The sequence below is a fragment of the Nothobranchius furzeri genome, chromosome 1 (assembly GCF_043380555.1).
Source record: "Nothobranchius furzeri strain GRZ-AD chromosome 1, NfurGRZ-RIMD1, whole genome shotgun sequence".
NCBI classification, from domain to species: domain Eukaryota; kingdom Metazoa; phylum Chordata; class Actinopteri; order Cyprinodontiformes; family Nothobranchiidae; genus Nothobranchius; species Nothobranchius furzeri.
This window is the reverse complement of record NC_091741.1, coordinates 86,420,284-86,433,062: the sequence shown is the minus strand read 5'-3', so window position 1 is coordinate 86,433,062 and position 12,779 is coordinate 86,420,284. Positions and strand designations below refer to the sequence as shown.

The 12,779-nt window shown below is 41.5% G+C and overlaps 1 protein-coding gene across 8 annotated transcripts in view; it reads right to left on the bottom strand.

Moving 5' to 3' along the window:
- Window positions 1–9,138: 9,138 nt before the first annotated feature.
- pcdh19 (protocadherin 19) overlaps window positions 9,139–12,779 on the bottom strand; it is a 76,752-nt gene continuing 73,111 nt past the window's right edge. For all 8 annotated transcript variants that reach the window (XM_015947598.3, XM_070550995.1, XM_054739161.2 and 5 more), the window contains exon 5: window positions 9,139–9,998. In XM_015947598.3, the coding sequence (XP_015803084.3) occupies window positions 9,439–9,998 (560 nt within the window). In that variant the 3' untranslated portion in view covers window positions 9,139–9,438. The remainder of the gene's footprint in view (window positions 9,999–12,779) is intronic.

Sequence of the window (12,779 nt, the reverse complement as noted above, 5' to 3'; positions counted from 1 at the left end):
AGCCTCTTTTTCTTATCGTAGAGGGCAGCTGTGTGGCAGCTGTGTGTTCCCCCTCATTTGTTTGCTTCCTTCCCCTTCCAGTGCTGGAATGTGTCCTGTTCCACATCTTTTTTCAGCTTCTTTCTTATCAATTCGTACTGTTACTCAAGAGAAATACCTGCTGTCTGTGGGGGAGGTGAAAAGTAGAGCTTTTATTGAGTGAAAATGTCATTGAAAGTGTTGTTGAGAAAGAGCCAAGCTCCTTTTGCCTTTCAACCTATTTGATAGCTTTTTAGACCCTTCAGCAAAAAAGTTGATTGATAAATCAATATTTCAAGTGAGATCTGGTGTTTTAATGACATCATACTGTCAGCTGTGAAAGCAGTTTACTACTGGTGAAACGTCAGGTTACCTGGTTTTGATCAGCAGTTACGATATGGTTCTTTGGTAGAAACATGGTCACATGGCCTTTTTAAACGCTACAGGAAGGACATCTAGCAACTGAGAAGAGCTGATAAGAGTACACATCATAACAAAAATATTCTAACACAGAGTCACCTCAATTGTTAAAGGTTCCCAAAAACTTTTTGAAAATTTAGTGAGAAAGATGATTTAAAAATTATTGTTCTCACAAATTCTTTGCAAAAGAAGAAATAAAAAGGTGTCCTCCCAAGACCTAAAGATAACTTGGTTCTTGCATTTTAACTTTGTTCTCTTTTAATGAATAGTTTCTCTGAATATGTTAATAGGATGAGGCCCAAATCTCGCAACACAATGGCCAGCATTCTGCGATGTTATGTGCTGGTCAGAGATCCAACTCCATTACACAATTCTAAAAAGAAGTTATAAATATATTCTGACATATGAAAGAGGAAAATAAGGCAAAGAAAACCAGTGTATTCACTATATGGTGCTTTGATAAGTAGAAAAAACAGCTTACCTTTGTCGATAAGCAGCTCCAACTGCTAGCAGCTGTTTCTGTTAGGATAATAGGATCCTGTTATGTTTATGTTTATGTATTTAGCAGACACTTTTGTCCAAAGCGACTTACAAGTGATAATCGACATGTTGCCCTTGAGGCTAACAACAACAATAACAACAACTTGACATGAATCATGGAGAGGAGGGAACAAAGGAGTGGACATTAGAGAGAGGGGGCAGGTGCAGGGAAGGTGCTAGTTAAGAAGATGCTCTCTGAAGAGCAGGGTCCTCAGGAGTTTCTTGAAAATTGAAAAGGAAGCCGCAGTTCTGGTAGTGCTTGGAAGGTCATTCCACATTTGTGGAACGATGCATGAGAAGAGTCTGGATTGTCCTGAGCGTGGTGTAGGCACTGCTAGCTGACAATCCTGTGATGACCGGAGCGGCCGGGCCGAGACTTAAGCCTTTGCGAGAGGATTCAGGTAGATGGGAGCCGTACCATCTCGGATTTTGTATGCTAGTGTTAGCAATTTGAATTTGATGTGTGCTGCTAGCGGTAGCTAATGGAGCTCAATGAACAGAGGGGTGATGTGTGCTCTTTTTGGCTGATTGAAGACCACACACGCCACTACATTCTGGACCATTTGAAGAGGTTTCACAGTACAGGCCGGAAGACCTATTAGAAGGGCATTGCAGTAATCAAGGCGGGAGATGACAGTAGATTGCACCAGGAGCTGGGTGGCATGTAGTGTTAGGTATGGTCTGATCTTTCGTATGTTAGACTGCACAAAGCGGCATGAACGAGCAACTGAGGCAACATGATCTTTAAAGGTCAGGTGCTCATCAATCACAACATCCAGATTTCAGATTGCCTTTGAAGGAGCCAGAGATAGGAAGTCATTTTGGATTGAGATATTGTGCTGTATGGATGGTTTTGCTGGGATGACAAGTAGATCAGTTTTAGAGAGGTTGAGTTGGAGATGGTGGATTTTCATCCCTTTTGATATGTCAGAGAGACAGTTTGATATTCGTGCAGAGACAGTGTGGTCGTCCGGTGGAAATGACAGATAGAGCTGGGTGTCGTCTGCATAACAGTGGCAGGAGAAGCCATGTAATCGAATGATCTCACCCAGTGAGGTGGTGTATATGGCAAAAAGAAGAGGTCCTAGTGCAGAGCCTTGGGGAACTCCTGTGGCAAGATGGTGCACGGTAGAGGATTGTCAAAGCCAAGATACACTGAATGATCGTCCTGTAAGGTACGATTCAAACCAGGCATGTGCTTTCCCTGTGATGCCCATGCTAGAGAGTGTGGACAAAAGGAAGCCATGGTTGACAGTGTCAAATGCAGCCGACAAGTCAAGCAGGATAAGCACGGAGGATTTGGCAGTTGCTCTAGCTTCTTTTAAGGATTCCGTCACTGCTAACAGAGCAGTTTCAGTGGAGTGGCTCTTTTTGAACCCAGATTAGTAAGTGTCAAGCAGACAGTTTTGTGAGAGGTATTATGTGATCTGCTTGAAAGCCGCCCTTTCAATGATTTTGGACAGGAAAGGGAGGAGAGAGAATGGTCTAGCCTGGCAAGCCAGACTAAATAAATGTATTATTTAGTCTGGCAATGCTCCATTGACCGTGCTCGGTTGTGGGGCGGGTTCTACCATTGGCTTTCAAATGATCTCCGCATGCTACTGGACAATGAATGTGACATACTCTTGTTTCACTCTGTTGCATCATCCCACCCACCAGGCATACAGAGTGCCCTGATTGGCCCAAAAAGCGGATAAAGCTCTGTGATTTGTTCCCTAAGCAGATAGAGCACTATGATTGGCCCACCATTATGGACCAATCACAGCTCTTTATGTAAATGAAACCCCTCTAGAGAGCTGTGATTGGCCAGCCAGAATGCTGTTGGGGCTGCAGAGGTTCCAGTGGAGCATTCCTAGACCAAACTTTGCAAAGCAAGAATTTGGTCTAGTTCACTAGGCTAAGATAGGTCGGTAGTTCTCCACATGATTTATGTGTGATTCCCACTGCTGGCTAGCCTAGATTTAAGCTGGCAATTACCTATTAACTATCCCTGCAACCTGCTAACAACTGTACACCCAAAGACGTGAATACATAGACGCCTCTTTGGGTGCTGGAGAGCATAACAGCGTTGGCGCCATTATGGATGGTTTCTTCACTCTCCAAAGCCAACTGCAGTCAACGTAGAGTGAGCAACTATGCCCGTTTTCTGTGCAGCCACGTTTGCGACAACCAGCATACTATTGAAGAGAGATCACATGGGATTACTATGGACTTCTCTAGCCTACCTGTTGAGATTTTATATTTTAATTTATTTTGTATTTAATTATATTTATATTTTAATTATCATGCCATACTAGGTGTCAGAGTTTGTGAAAAAGCGTGTTTTCCAGTTGGGTAAACACCTTCCTCAGTAGTAAAAAATGAACTGGGGGAGAATGGACACCCATCCAAGATGGCGGCCAGCCACTAGGGCAGGTCTCCAGTGCCAATTCACGGGGTGTCTACGCATATTATGTCTGTGTGTACACCTGGTTGACTGTTTAGTTAGCAGTGCATTTTTACTATTGTTAAAAGCAATAGAAGATGATGGGTACTTTAATGTTCTTATTTTCTGTTGAGGTAAAGACTCAAGCTGCTTTTTAACTTCTCATAGCACAGTGGTGTCCAGTCATGGTCCACAGAGACACCATCCTACATGTCTCAGAGGTTTCTACGCTCCAGTGCACCTGATTTTAATCAGTTGGTGATTAACAGGCTTCGGAAAAGTGTGATGAGATCAGAACAGGTAATTGAAACATTATCAAGTGTGTTGAAGCAGGGAGAAAACTAAAGCTTGTTTGATAGTGGCCCGCAAGGACCAGAACTGTCCATCACTGCCAAAGCATGGCCTTGCTACTAGTTATTTATATGTTTTTTTTTTCAACATTAACCTGTCAAGGGCCTGTGCAAATAGGTTGGACTGAGATCTTAAATAGTTTTAGTTAGAAGTTATGGGCAGTGTCACGGCGTGTGGGCGAGGTGAGCGGAGGTGAGGATCCACACGCGGGGAGGAAGACAGGCAGACAGGTAAGAACTTCTAACATTGGTTTATTCAACACACGCTGGACAATGAAGCAATGGACAGACACAAGACACAGAACAGAAGGGGCTTAAATACAGGAGGGCAGGGAGCTAAGGTCATTGGGAAACGAGGCAGGTGGGAGCAATTAACGAGACACAAGGCTGAACCAAAACAGGGAGACAGGACAGGGTGTGACAAGCAGTTTAAACCTGCTTTATTGAGGCATCAATATTTACAATAAATAAAACAGGTATTGGTCTATTCCAAAATGGACAACCCATTTTACAGGTATCTGGATGATTTAAAAAAAAAAGTATAAATTAACTTATTGCAACTAAATATACTGGGAAAATGAACAGTTGGTCATAGAGGAGCAGGATTAAGACTTTGAATCAGCTTGAGCAACACCTAAAATTCAAATGTGATTGTTTTAGTTTTTTATTTCCAGTCAGCTCAAAGTTGTAGGAGGCAGAACTTGAAACTTTCTCTGGAATCATCCACAAGAGGACACTTGTTTTGCTTCAGCTTTTGTGTTTCATTTCCTGTGTTAGTTATCTGTGTTAACCCAATAAAATAGAAACTGACAGGTGATGGTGAAGGCTGTTGTTGTTTCAGGAAACAGCAGAAAATGTTTCCATTAGTAGAAGCTAACCTTTGGCATTAGCAACCCCACCACACGGCAAAACTCCTTCAGGCTTGTGTTATTTGTGAAGATAAAACAAAAGCAAACAGAGTCAGTGGTAGAGTTGTGTTGCTGTTAGCCTATCAGCGATGACATGGCCAAATATCAGGAAATAAGACTCAAAATATTTAAATCTGAAGCTCAGCTCTGATCTGGTAATCTTCTAGATGACAAATTACCCGTAATTGTCATAGGATGTGAATCTCCACCTCTGAGGCCAATTCTATTCATATCTAGATATGGATTAACAATACGGTGAAAGCCTGCCCATCCCTGCTAACGATTCATTGTTGATTTGAAAACGATTTTTGATTCGATACAATTCATGATGCGATTTTAAACAATTCAACATGTTAAAAATAATTTACGAGCTCACATCTGGTTTTTAAACATTGTCACTTTATCACAATGTTATTATTTGTAGATTACATATTATACATATTTTTATGGCTACAATACTCTGTTGGGGTTGAAAGGAGGTTTAGTCAGTCACTGTGCTCAGAAAAATAAATCAACAGAATCAGAAAATGATTAGCATTCATCTTGTAATTATTAGAAATTATTATGAAACACTGTAAGCATCTGAACATAATTTTTAAATATTGTAATGATCCATAAGGGGTTATTGTGAGAGCTGCTGTAGCCTAAAGTTACGGTTTCCTTGGGAGAAACGTGAATGCTGGAGATGCAGGGAGATGTGAGTATACCTCAGCTGTTTTATTGGGCTTCTCTGAGCCACTGAAAATGTCATTCCTTCTGGAGGTTTTTAGTTCTGCACAAATGTTACAAAAATAAGGAATTATCTTAAATCACCTCACACAAAGCTTCAGGTGTGTAGATCCGTAAGAATGCTTTTACAAATACCCTGCTGCAGAAACCAGAGACCGTGTCACATAGAAGTTTATTTTATTTTGGCAAGTTGAGACAGGAAGCATGTACATCAGTTAATGGTGTCCCAAAATGGTCCCACTGAAAGAGATGAGGCATTCAATGCGCCTCAAAAAATGAAGACACGACAGGTAAACTAAGAAGTAATCGATGTAACCGTGGTTTTCACCAACGAGTGACCCGCATAACAATATAGCCGTCAGTTGTAACCGATGCAGACTGAAGCTACCAGTGCAATCGCATTGTTAACGTCATTAACGAACCACCAGTTCAGATCGGTGAATCTCTCCATCCCTAATTCCCTCACACATTCACATGCTGATGGTGATGAGCTACGATGTAGCCGCAGCTGCCCTGGGGCACATTGACAGGGGTGAGGCTTCCAAGCACAGGTGCCATCAGTCCCTCTGACCACCACCAGCAGGCAAAGATGGTTAAGTGTCGTGCCCAAGGACACAACGGCAGCATTCTCTGGCAGGAGCTGGGATCAGACCTACAACCAATTACTACAACCCACTCCACCTCTTGTGCTGCTGCTGCTGCTCCGCTGATCCTGAAACAGACGCCCCTTTTGTACCCAGAGTATGACTTACAGGGCATTCATTCCTACTAAAGATCACTGCAGATGTATTTATTAAATGAGTGCGGCACTCCTTTAAATAAAACACAAAAAATGTCAAAATTTCCTCTTGGAAAGCCGTATGTGAGTCTTTATTTGCATCATATTGACAAATATGTGGCACAATGGCATTGTGAGCAATGTTTGAGGGCAATATTGATTTAGCAGAAGGTTAGGAGTTTCCCTGTAACCGGTGGTTTGTGGTTTTGAACCCAAGCTCTGTTTGTTCCAGTTGTTGTGTCATTGTGCAAGACTCTTTATCCCCTTACTTGCTGGTGGTTGTCGGAGGGACCTGAGGTGCCTGTATACAACAGTCTGGCTCCAATGTCTTCACAGGCTGCTGTGGCTACATCGTAGCTCATCACCATAAGTGTGTGAATGATTGTGCTGTAAAGTGCTTTGGAGTTCTTTGAGAAGAAAAAGCACTAATCAAAAACAAGAAATGTACCACCTCTGCTGTTGTCATTGCATCTTAAACATGCGTTGCTCCTGAAACAAAAAACATTTACTTTACTGTTTTTTTATTACGTTGACATTCTTTTAATCATTTTTCTCGCTCCAATCGTAACAGTTTTAAGCACTGTTACTGCCTCAGCAATCTGATTTATTAACCCGAACTCTACATAGAATTAGAAAACAGTATTTTATATAGTGCCTCTCAAAATAAAAATCACGGGGCGCTTCACAGAAAAAAAAAATTTAAATGATTTTTGTTTAATTATTAAAATATATATTTAAAATGATCAAATAAATTTAAAAAATGTAAGGGAAGGGAGAGGGGAAATGAGTCACTTATTGTACATTATAATTTTAGAGTAACACTTTACAATAGGGGTTCCTTTATTAACTTTAATGCATTATTAAGCATAAATAAATAAAAAAAAGATTCCTAGTGTATGGATCGTTTCGCTTCCATGTGTTGTCTGTGAACGTGGGGGGTGGGGGGGTCATTTCACTTTCATGAAGGTCTGTGGGCATGCCAGGCTTATAAAGCGCTGGGGCAAACCCTGCGTTACATTAATAATAAGCTTTTTTTACATTTTATTTAATAGCATATCAATGCACTAAGCAACGATAATGGGGTGACTTTTATTGCAAAGTTTTACCAGTTCATCTTTGATTCTCACTTCTGTCAAGTAAAGACAAGGAAACCATGAAGAAAACATTTAATAGTTTAATCATAAGCTGCTGTATACATTCAGTGATTATTCCGATTTTTATGTTGCCAGAAGCCATGGGTGAGACCAGCAAAACATTCAGCTACAAGATCTAGTTTGTTGTATGCAATCTGTCCATTTCCATTCATATACTTCCACATTATACATACTGTGTACTGTAAAGCAACATCAAACCCCACTGCTGATGTGCAACACGGTTGTTGGAACACCTTCGCTTGTTCAAACACGATTCCACCCAGTCTGTAGTGTGGTGCTCGTGGGAGGGGAGAGCCCTGTTTCTACCACTGTGGTCTAAACCTTGCTTTTAAGATCAGATGAACACAGATGGCACATGGTGATAGCAATGCTGAGCAAAGCTAGTTTGTGTGTCAGAAGGCCCTCGGCTGCAGCTGGAAAAGAAGTCCAGAACAAAAGCTGTCATACAGGTGGAAACCTGTCAAAGCCGGAAGAACTCTGGAAGCTGTTCTTTCTGCTCCTGAGACACATGATTAAGGAACATCCCCTCCGATCAGTACAGTTTTGTTTACCGGTACATCTTTTTTGGTTTCTTTTGCTATCTCACTCTAAGCTCTTGAACTGACACACTAATGTTGGTGCTGAAATTGCTTTTTTTGTGATGATTTTTTTTATTTGTTTGTTTTTTTGTTTTATTTTTTTTTGTCCTTTTACATTTTCTATTAGCCCACACAGAAACTGGATGGCACAAGAACTGACCAATAAGAAACTCTTTACAACAAGGTAGACTGCAAGTCAACGGTTGCCAGGGATCACACAGTAAACAAAGCAAAAGAATAATAAAAAAATAACAATTAATTTTTAAAAAAAGCTAAAGAAATTAAAATCATGTTCAATATAAAAGCAAATGACAAATGAACCAAAGCAAGTTAATTTCAAGTATAACTTACTCATAAAATAACTACACAGCATTAAATATTCTCATTATACATTTTAAATTATTTATAAAATATATTTTGGCTTATATTTTTTTTATTTTTGTGTTTGTGTAACAAACGCTACCATAGCTTCAGTTGAACACCAATGTTTATTTGTTTTTTTTTTCCTTTTGAAACAAAACATTAAAGGGATTGTCACATAACAACAGGTTATTAAAAATGATAATAATAAACCCTATAGAGGGTTTCACAGAGCAAGACATGAGTGACGATCCCTTCTATCCTAGCCCCATAGTCAAAAGTCAAAAAAGTACAAGACCAAAGCACATAGCTCTAAAGTTGTGCTCCACTCGCTACAATCAAGGTTGGGCAACGGATATTTCAAAAGTAGCAAGTCTGTTTTCACACAGCTCATTTCAAACACAAAGGTCTGGCTGTCCCACTTCCAGTGTTCAGAGTGGTTTTGGAGATTGCAGAAGTTCATTAAGCTCCTTCCGTGATAAAATATAAATACTTTAAGGACCCAGTCTGATGCTGCTTGATGTCCTTGGGTAACGGTGTCTCTTATTAGTCAGGGAGATGGGCAAACAGGACAGAAGGGCCTTTGATCCCTTCTTCTTAATGCACAGCAAATTGTTGAAGGAGTGAATGTGTGTGTGCATCTGTGTTTATTACAGTGTCAGAGCTCACTATACAAAGGAACAAGGAGTGATTTTGGCAGCTAAAACAGTCTGCAAAACCAAAGAAGGCAAATGTCAGTTTGTCATACAAAAGTAGTTCAAAAGGCATAAGTACGTATGAATCGGCACCTCAGGTGTCCAAACACATTTAGTGTCCTGCTTTGGCTCGAGGGCTGGAGAGCCCCACTGGCCGTGTCCATGCAGTCAACAGTAACCTGCCTGTTCACTTGCTGCAGACTGAAAAGAAAGAAAACTGAACAAAAAGCAAACGAGGAAAAAAAGTACCGCAACTACAACAAAGCCACATCCACTACTGGGGCTTGAGCACACGCCTAGCTGCAGCACTCTACAGCTCGTTATCTTCGGCCCAAGCTGGTTCTTAAATTTTGTGTACTGCAAATGGCTGTGTCTCTACACTTCCACAGCTTGCCTGTGAACACACAGCTATTGCGGGGTAAATATATATATATGTGAGTTTACACTGTGTATGCGTGTAGGTGTGTGTTATCGAGATGCTTGCTAAAGGACAATGTCCTTCAGGCGCTTGCTGCTGGGAGATTCCTTGTCCCGGCCATCTTGGAGAAGCGTGTTGATCTCCCTGACAGCCGGCTCACTGTCCTTCCCCTCAGGTTGCCGCAGCAGGCTGTGGTTGGCGATTCGCTCTGCGTCGCGGCATTTCAGTGTATTGTAAGTGGATGACTGCTTGGATACGGGGCTCTTCAGGTGCACAGGAGAAGTAATGGGGCTGGCAGCCTCGCGCCCGTTGCCAGCTTCACGTACAGCCCCTCCATTGGCTTTAGGGCTGCACACCTGAGACTCCTGAGTCCGCTTTCCTTTTATCTCTCCTCTTTCAACATCCTCTGGCCCATCCTTGCCAAAGGTGGCAAAAGTCCTCTTGATTGTGCCATCCTCATAATGTGGGACATCCACTGTGGTGGCCTCGATAGACAAAGCAATGACATTACGACCATGTTCCGGAGATTTGGCACGTGCTGGGACAGGAACGCGAGGCATCCAACAGCGATCAGAGTGACCTAGGATGCGACACTCATCCTGGCAGTGAAAACCCTCACTTGGATCTGTGGAGAACAAAAAACACAAAGTTAGATTTGTCTCAAAAGTAAACCTAATAATCAAACTGTCAGAATTTAATGTGACCACTCATACACATTCTATTTATCTGATCCATTTATCCAAATTGTATAAAAAATAAATCAAAAAGAATGCATTATGTTTTAGTTCAAACAAGCCAAACGTGACATTTCCTAATAATTTGATTTTCTTCTTTTGAGGACGATCTACATCCACTCAACGCTGCAGTTCCCTTTACCCAACTCATTGATAGCAGGAGCTGGATGTTTGGGGCACATCTAATATGCCAATTAAATTATGTACTGTCAAATCAAAAGTCCATTTGCAGCTCCTGTGTAATTGGGTTTCCTCTGGCAACGATGGCTAAAAAGCAGGTTTAAACAGAGCAATCAGACATGTCAGAGAGCGACACCAGACGAGTTGTGGTGTTGCTGCCTGGTCCGTGTCTCGCCCCCTCTCTGTCTCTGTCATCTGGCGCCAAGTTATAAATATGTAATGATGTTTAACGCTGGAGTGAAAAAAAGATTTGTCTGAGTCTGTGGAACTGCTCTGCACTTTGTTGTGTTGGGAGAAAACTTTCAAGAAGATTTTTGCATTAGCAGTTGCAGCAAAACTCTGTTAGAAGTATCACATTCCCCATGATCACTGTGAAAAACCACCAAAAACAGGCAGCTGGGTGCTGAAAGTCCTCTAAATTCAACTATCTTTTCATTTGTCGTTTGTGGACTTCATCTAAAAATCGATGTTGACAGACATGATTTTGTAGAACATCAGAAGTAACTCTGAAAATGACTTGACATAAGAAAATGGAGCAGCTAATTTCCCCCAAATCCCCCTTTGATTTCTAAGAGTGCTTCTACTTGCTTTAATCTCTAAATGAACCTGCCACACACATGCACAATGACACATTTTTGTGCTTTCCTACTGCTTGTTTCACTCCTAGCGGCAGACATCCTGTTTCAGAGTACCAAGATGACAAAAAAGGAATTGTGAGAGGGACTGCGATCGACCCAAATGCATATGCTTACATCTGGCAATCGCAGCTTGAAAGATTACCTAATTAAAATCACTAATGATCTGTTTTTCTCCCTTCTTTTCTGCACTTGTGAGAGGCACCTCTGCTAAGGCCCTGGGGATCGATATTTAAAGATTGGAGATGGGCTTTTCAGGAACAGATATATCAAAGCTGTCTCTCATAAAGTATAAACTGATGGAACTGACAGACAGTGTGGAAATGACTAGACCGACTGGGTGAGAAAAGGGGGGTTGAGTGGAAATTTGAATCCAAATATAAGCTGAAACTAGAATGGCAAGCCACCCTATACGTAAACATATAGTCTGGCCACGAGCCATTAAAACAACCCAGTCATGTGGCGGAATCTATGATAGTCTTCAAAACTGTCTCCACACAAGATTGGACAGCACTAGGACCAATCAGAGCAACAAACAACGTGACATGTTATTTGCTACTGAAACAGTCAACAGGGCAGTTCACCGTTGGCCTGGCCTGCCAGACTCCTCCTCTGTTTAATTCTACACAGAGAAAGACTCTGGTTACTCACAGGCAGAGAGGCACATGAGGGGCGGGACTAGCCAGCTCAAAAATAACCATTCAGAAAAAAGGTGGAAATGTCGACTGTACCGCGCAACGCTGTAGTTTTTTAGCTGTAGTCAAAAATGGTGTCTGGTGACAGCGCAAACTTTTTTTTTTTTTTTAGAAGAAAAACTTTTAGCGCTTCTACTTGTGGTTTAAAGTCATGTCCAATTCACAAACTCAGCGTTGCGGTGTGTGTTGTACACTGCTCAGCGCTGATTGGCTCAGTTAGGGGGTGGGGTTATTTGAATAGAACAGTTCTCATACCCAGTTCCCATAAGGAAGCATTGGGTCTGGCTGGTCAGACTAGTTTATCATCAAAGAAGAAGCAAATACCTCCTTTATCAAAATAAATGATACAACTTTTACCCGCTCTTGTCTCAAAGAAAAGTCTAAATCTAAATCGTCCAAAGTTGATTTCAAAGGCATTTCAAACAAATGCCACTCATGAGCCGACACCATGTTTGTAGTTTTTCTTTGCCCCAGCTCTGGTGTTAAAACTGCCCCATACATGTAGAGTGCTGTGATTGGCAAGACACAAAACTGTTCGAGGCAATGGTAGGCCTGCTAAGGCTACAATGGAGTGTGGCCTTGTAGACATGACTACGTAGATGCTCCATTGGGCGCTGGAGTGCATAACAGAGTCACCACCATATTGGGTAGGTCTCCTCACTCTCCAAACCCAAATTGAGTCAACTCAGAATATGCCTGTTTTCATGCAGCCTACGATTGCAACAACTGGTATACTATTAAAAACAGATCACGTTGTTGAGATTTTATATTTTAATTCATTTTATTTAATCATATTCATATTTTAACTATCATGCCACACTATATGTCTGATTTTATAAAAAATCTAACAAAAATGTGTTTTTATGTTGGATGAGCACCTTCCTCAGGAGAAATAAATGCACTGGGGTTGAATGGAGACCCATTCAAGATGGCAGCGAGCCACTACGGCAGCGCCAGTCCACGGGGCGTCTACGTATATGTGTCTGTACATGGCTAGAGAGACCTGCAGAGGAAAATATTTTGCTACAGCTGGTCTAGATTTCTAGGCTAGACACATACAAATAAAATCAAACAGGGTGGACCATGAATGCGACCCTTTCAGAGTAACACACAGGGTTCTTGGAAGGTTTTTTTTATCTCTGCCTAAATCCACACATTGTGA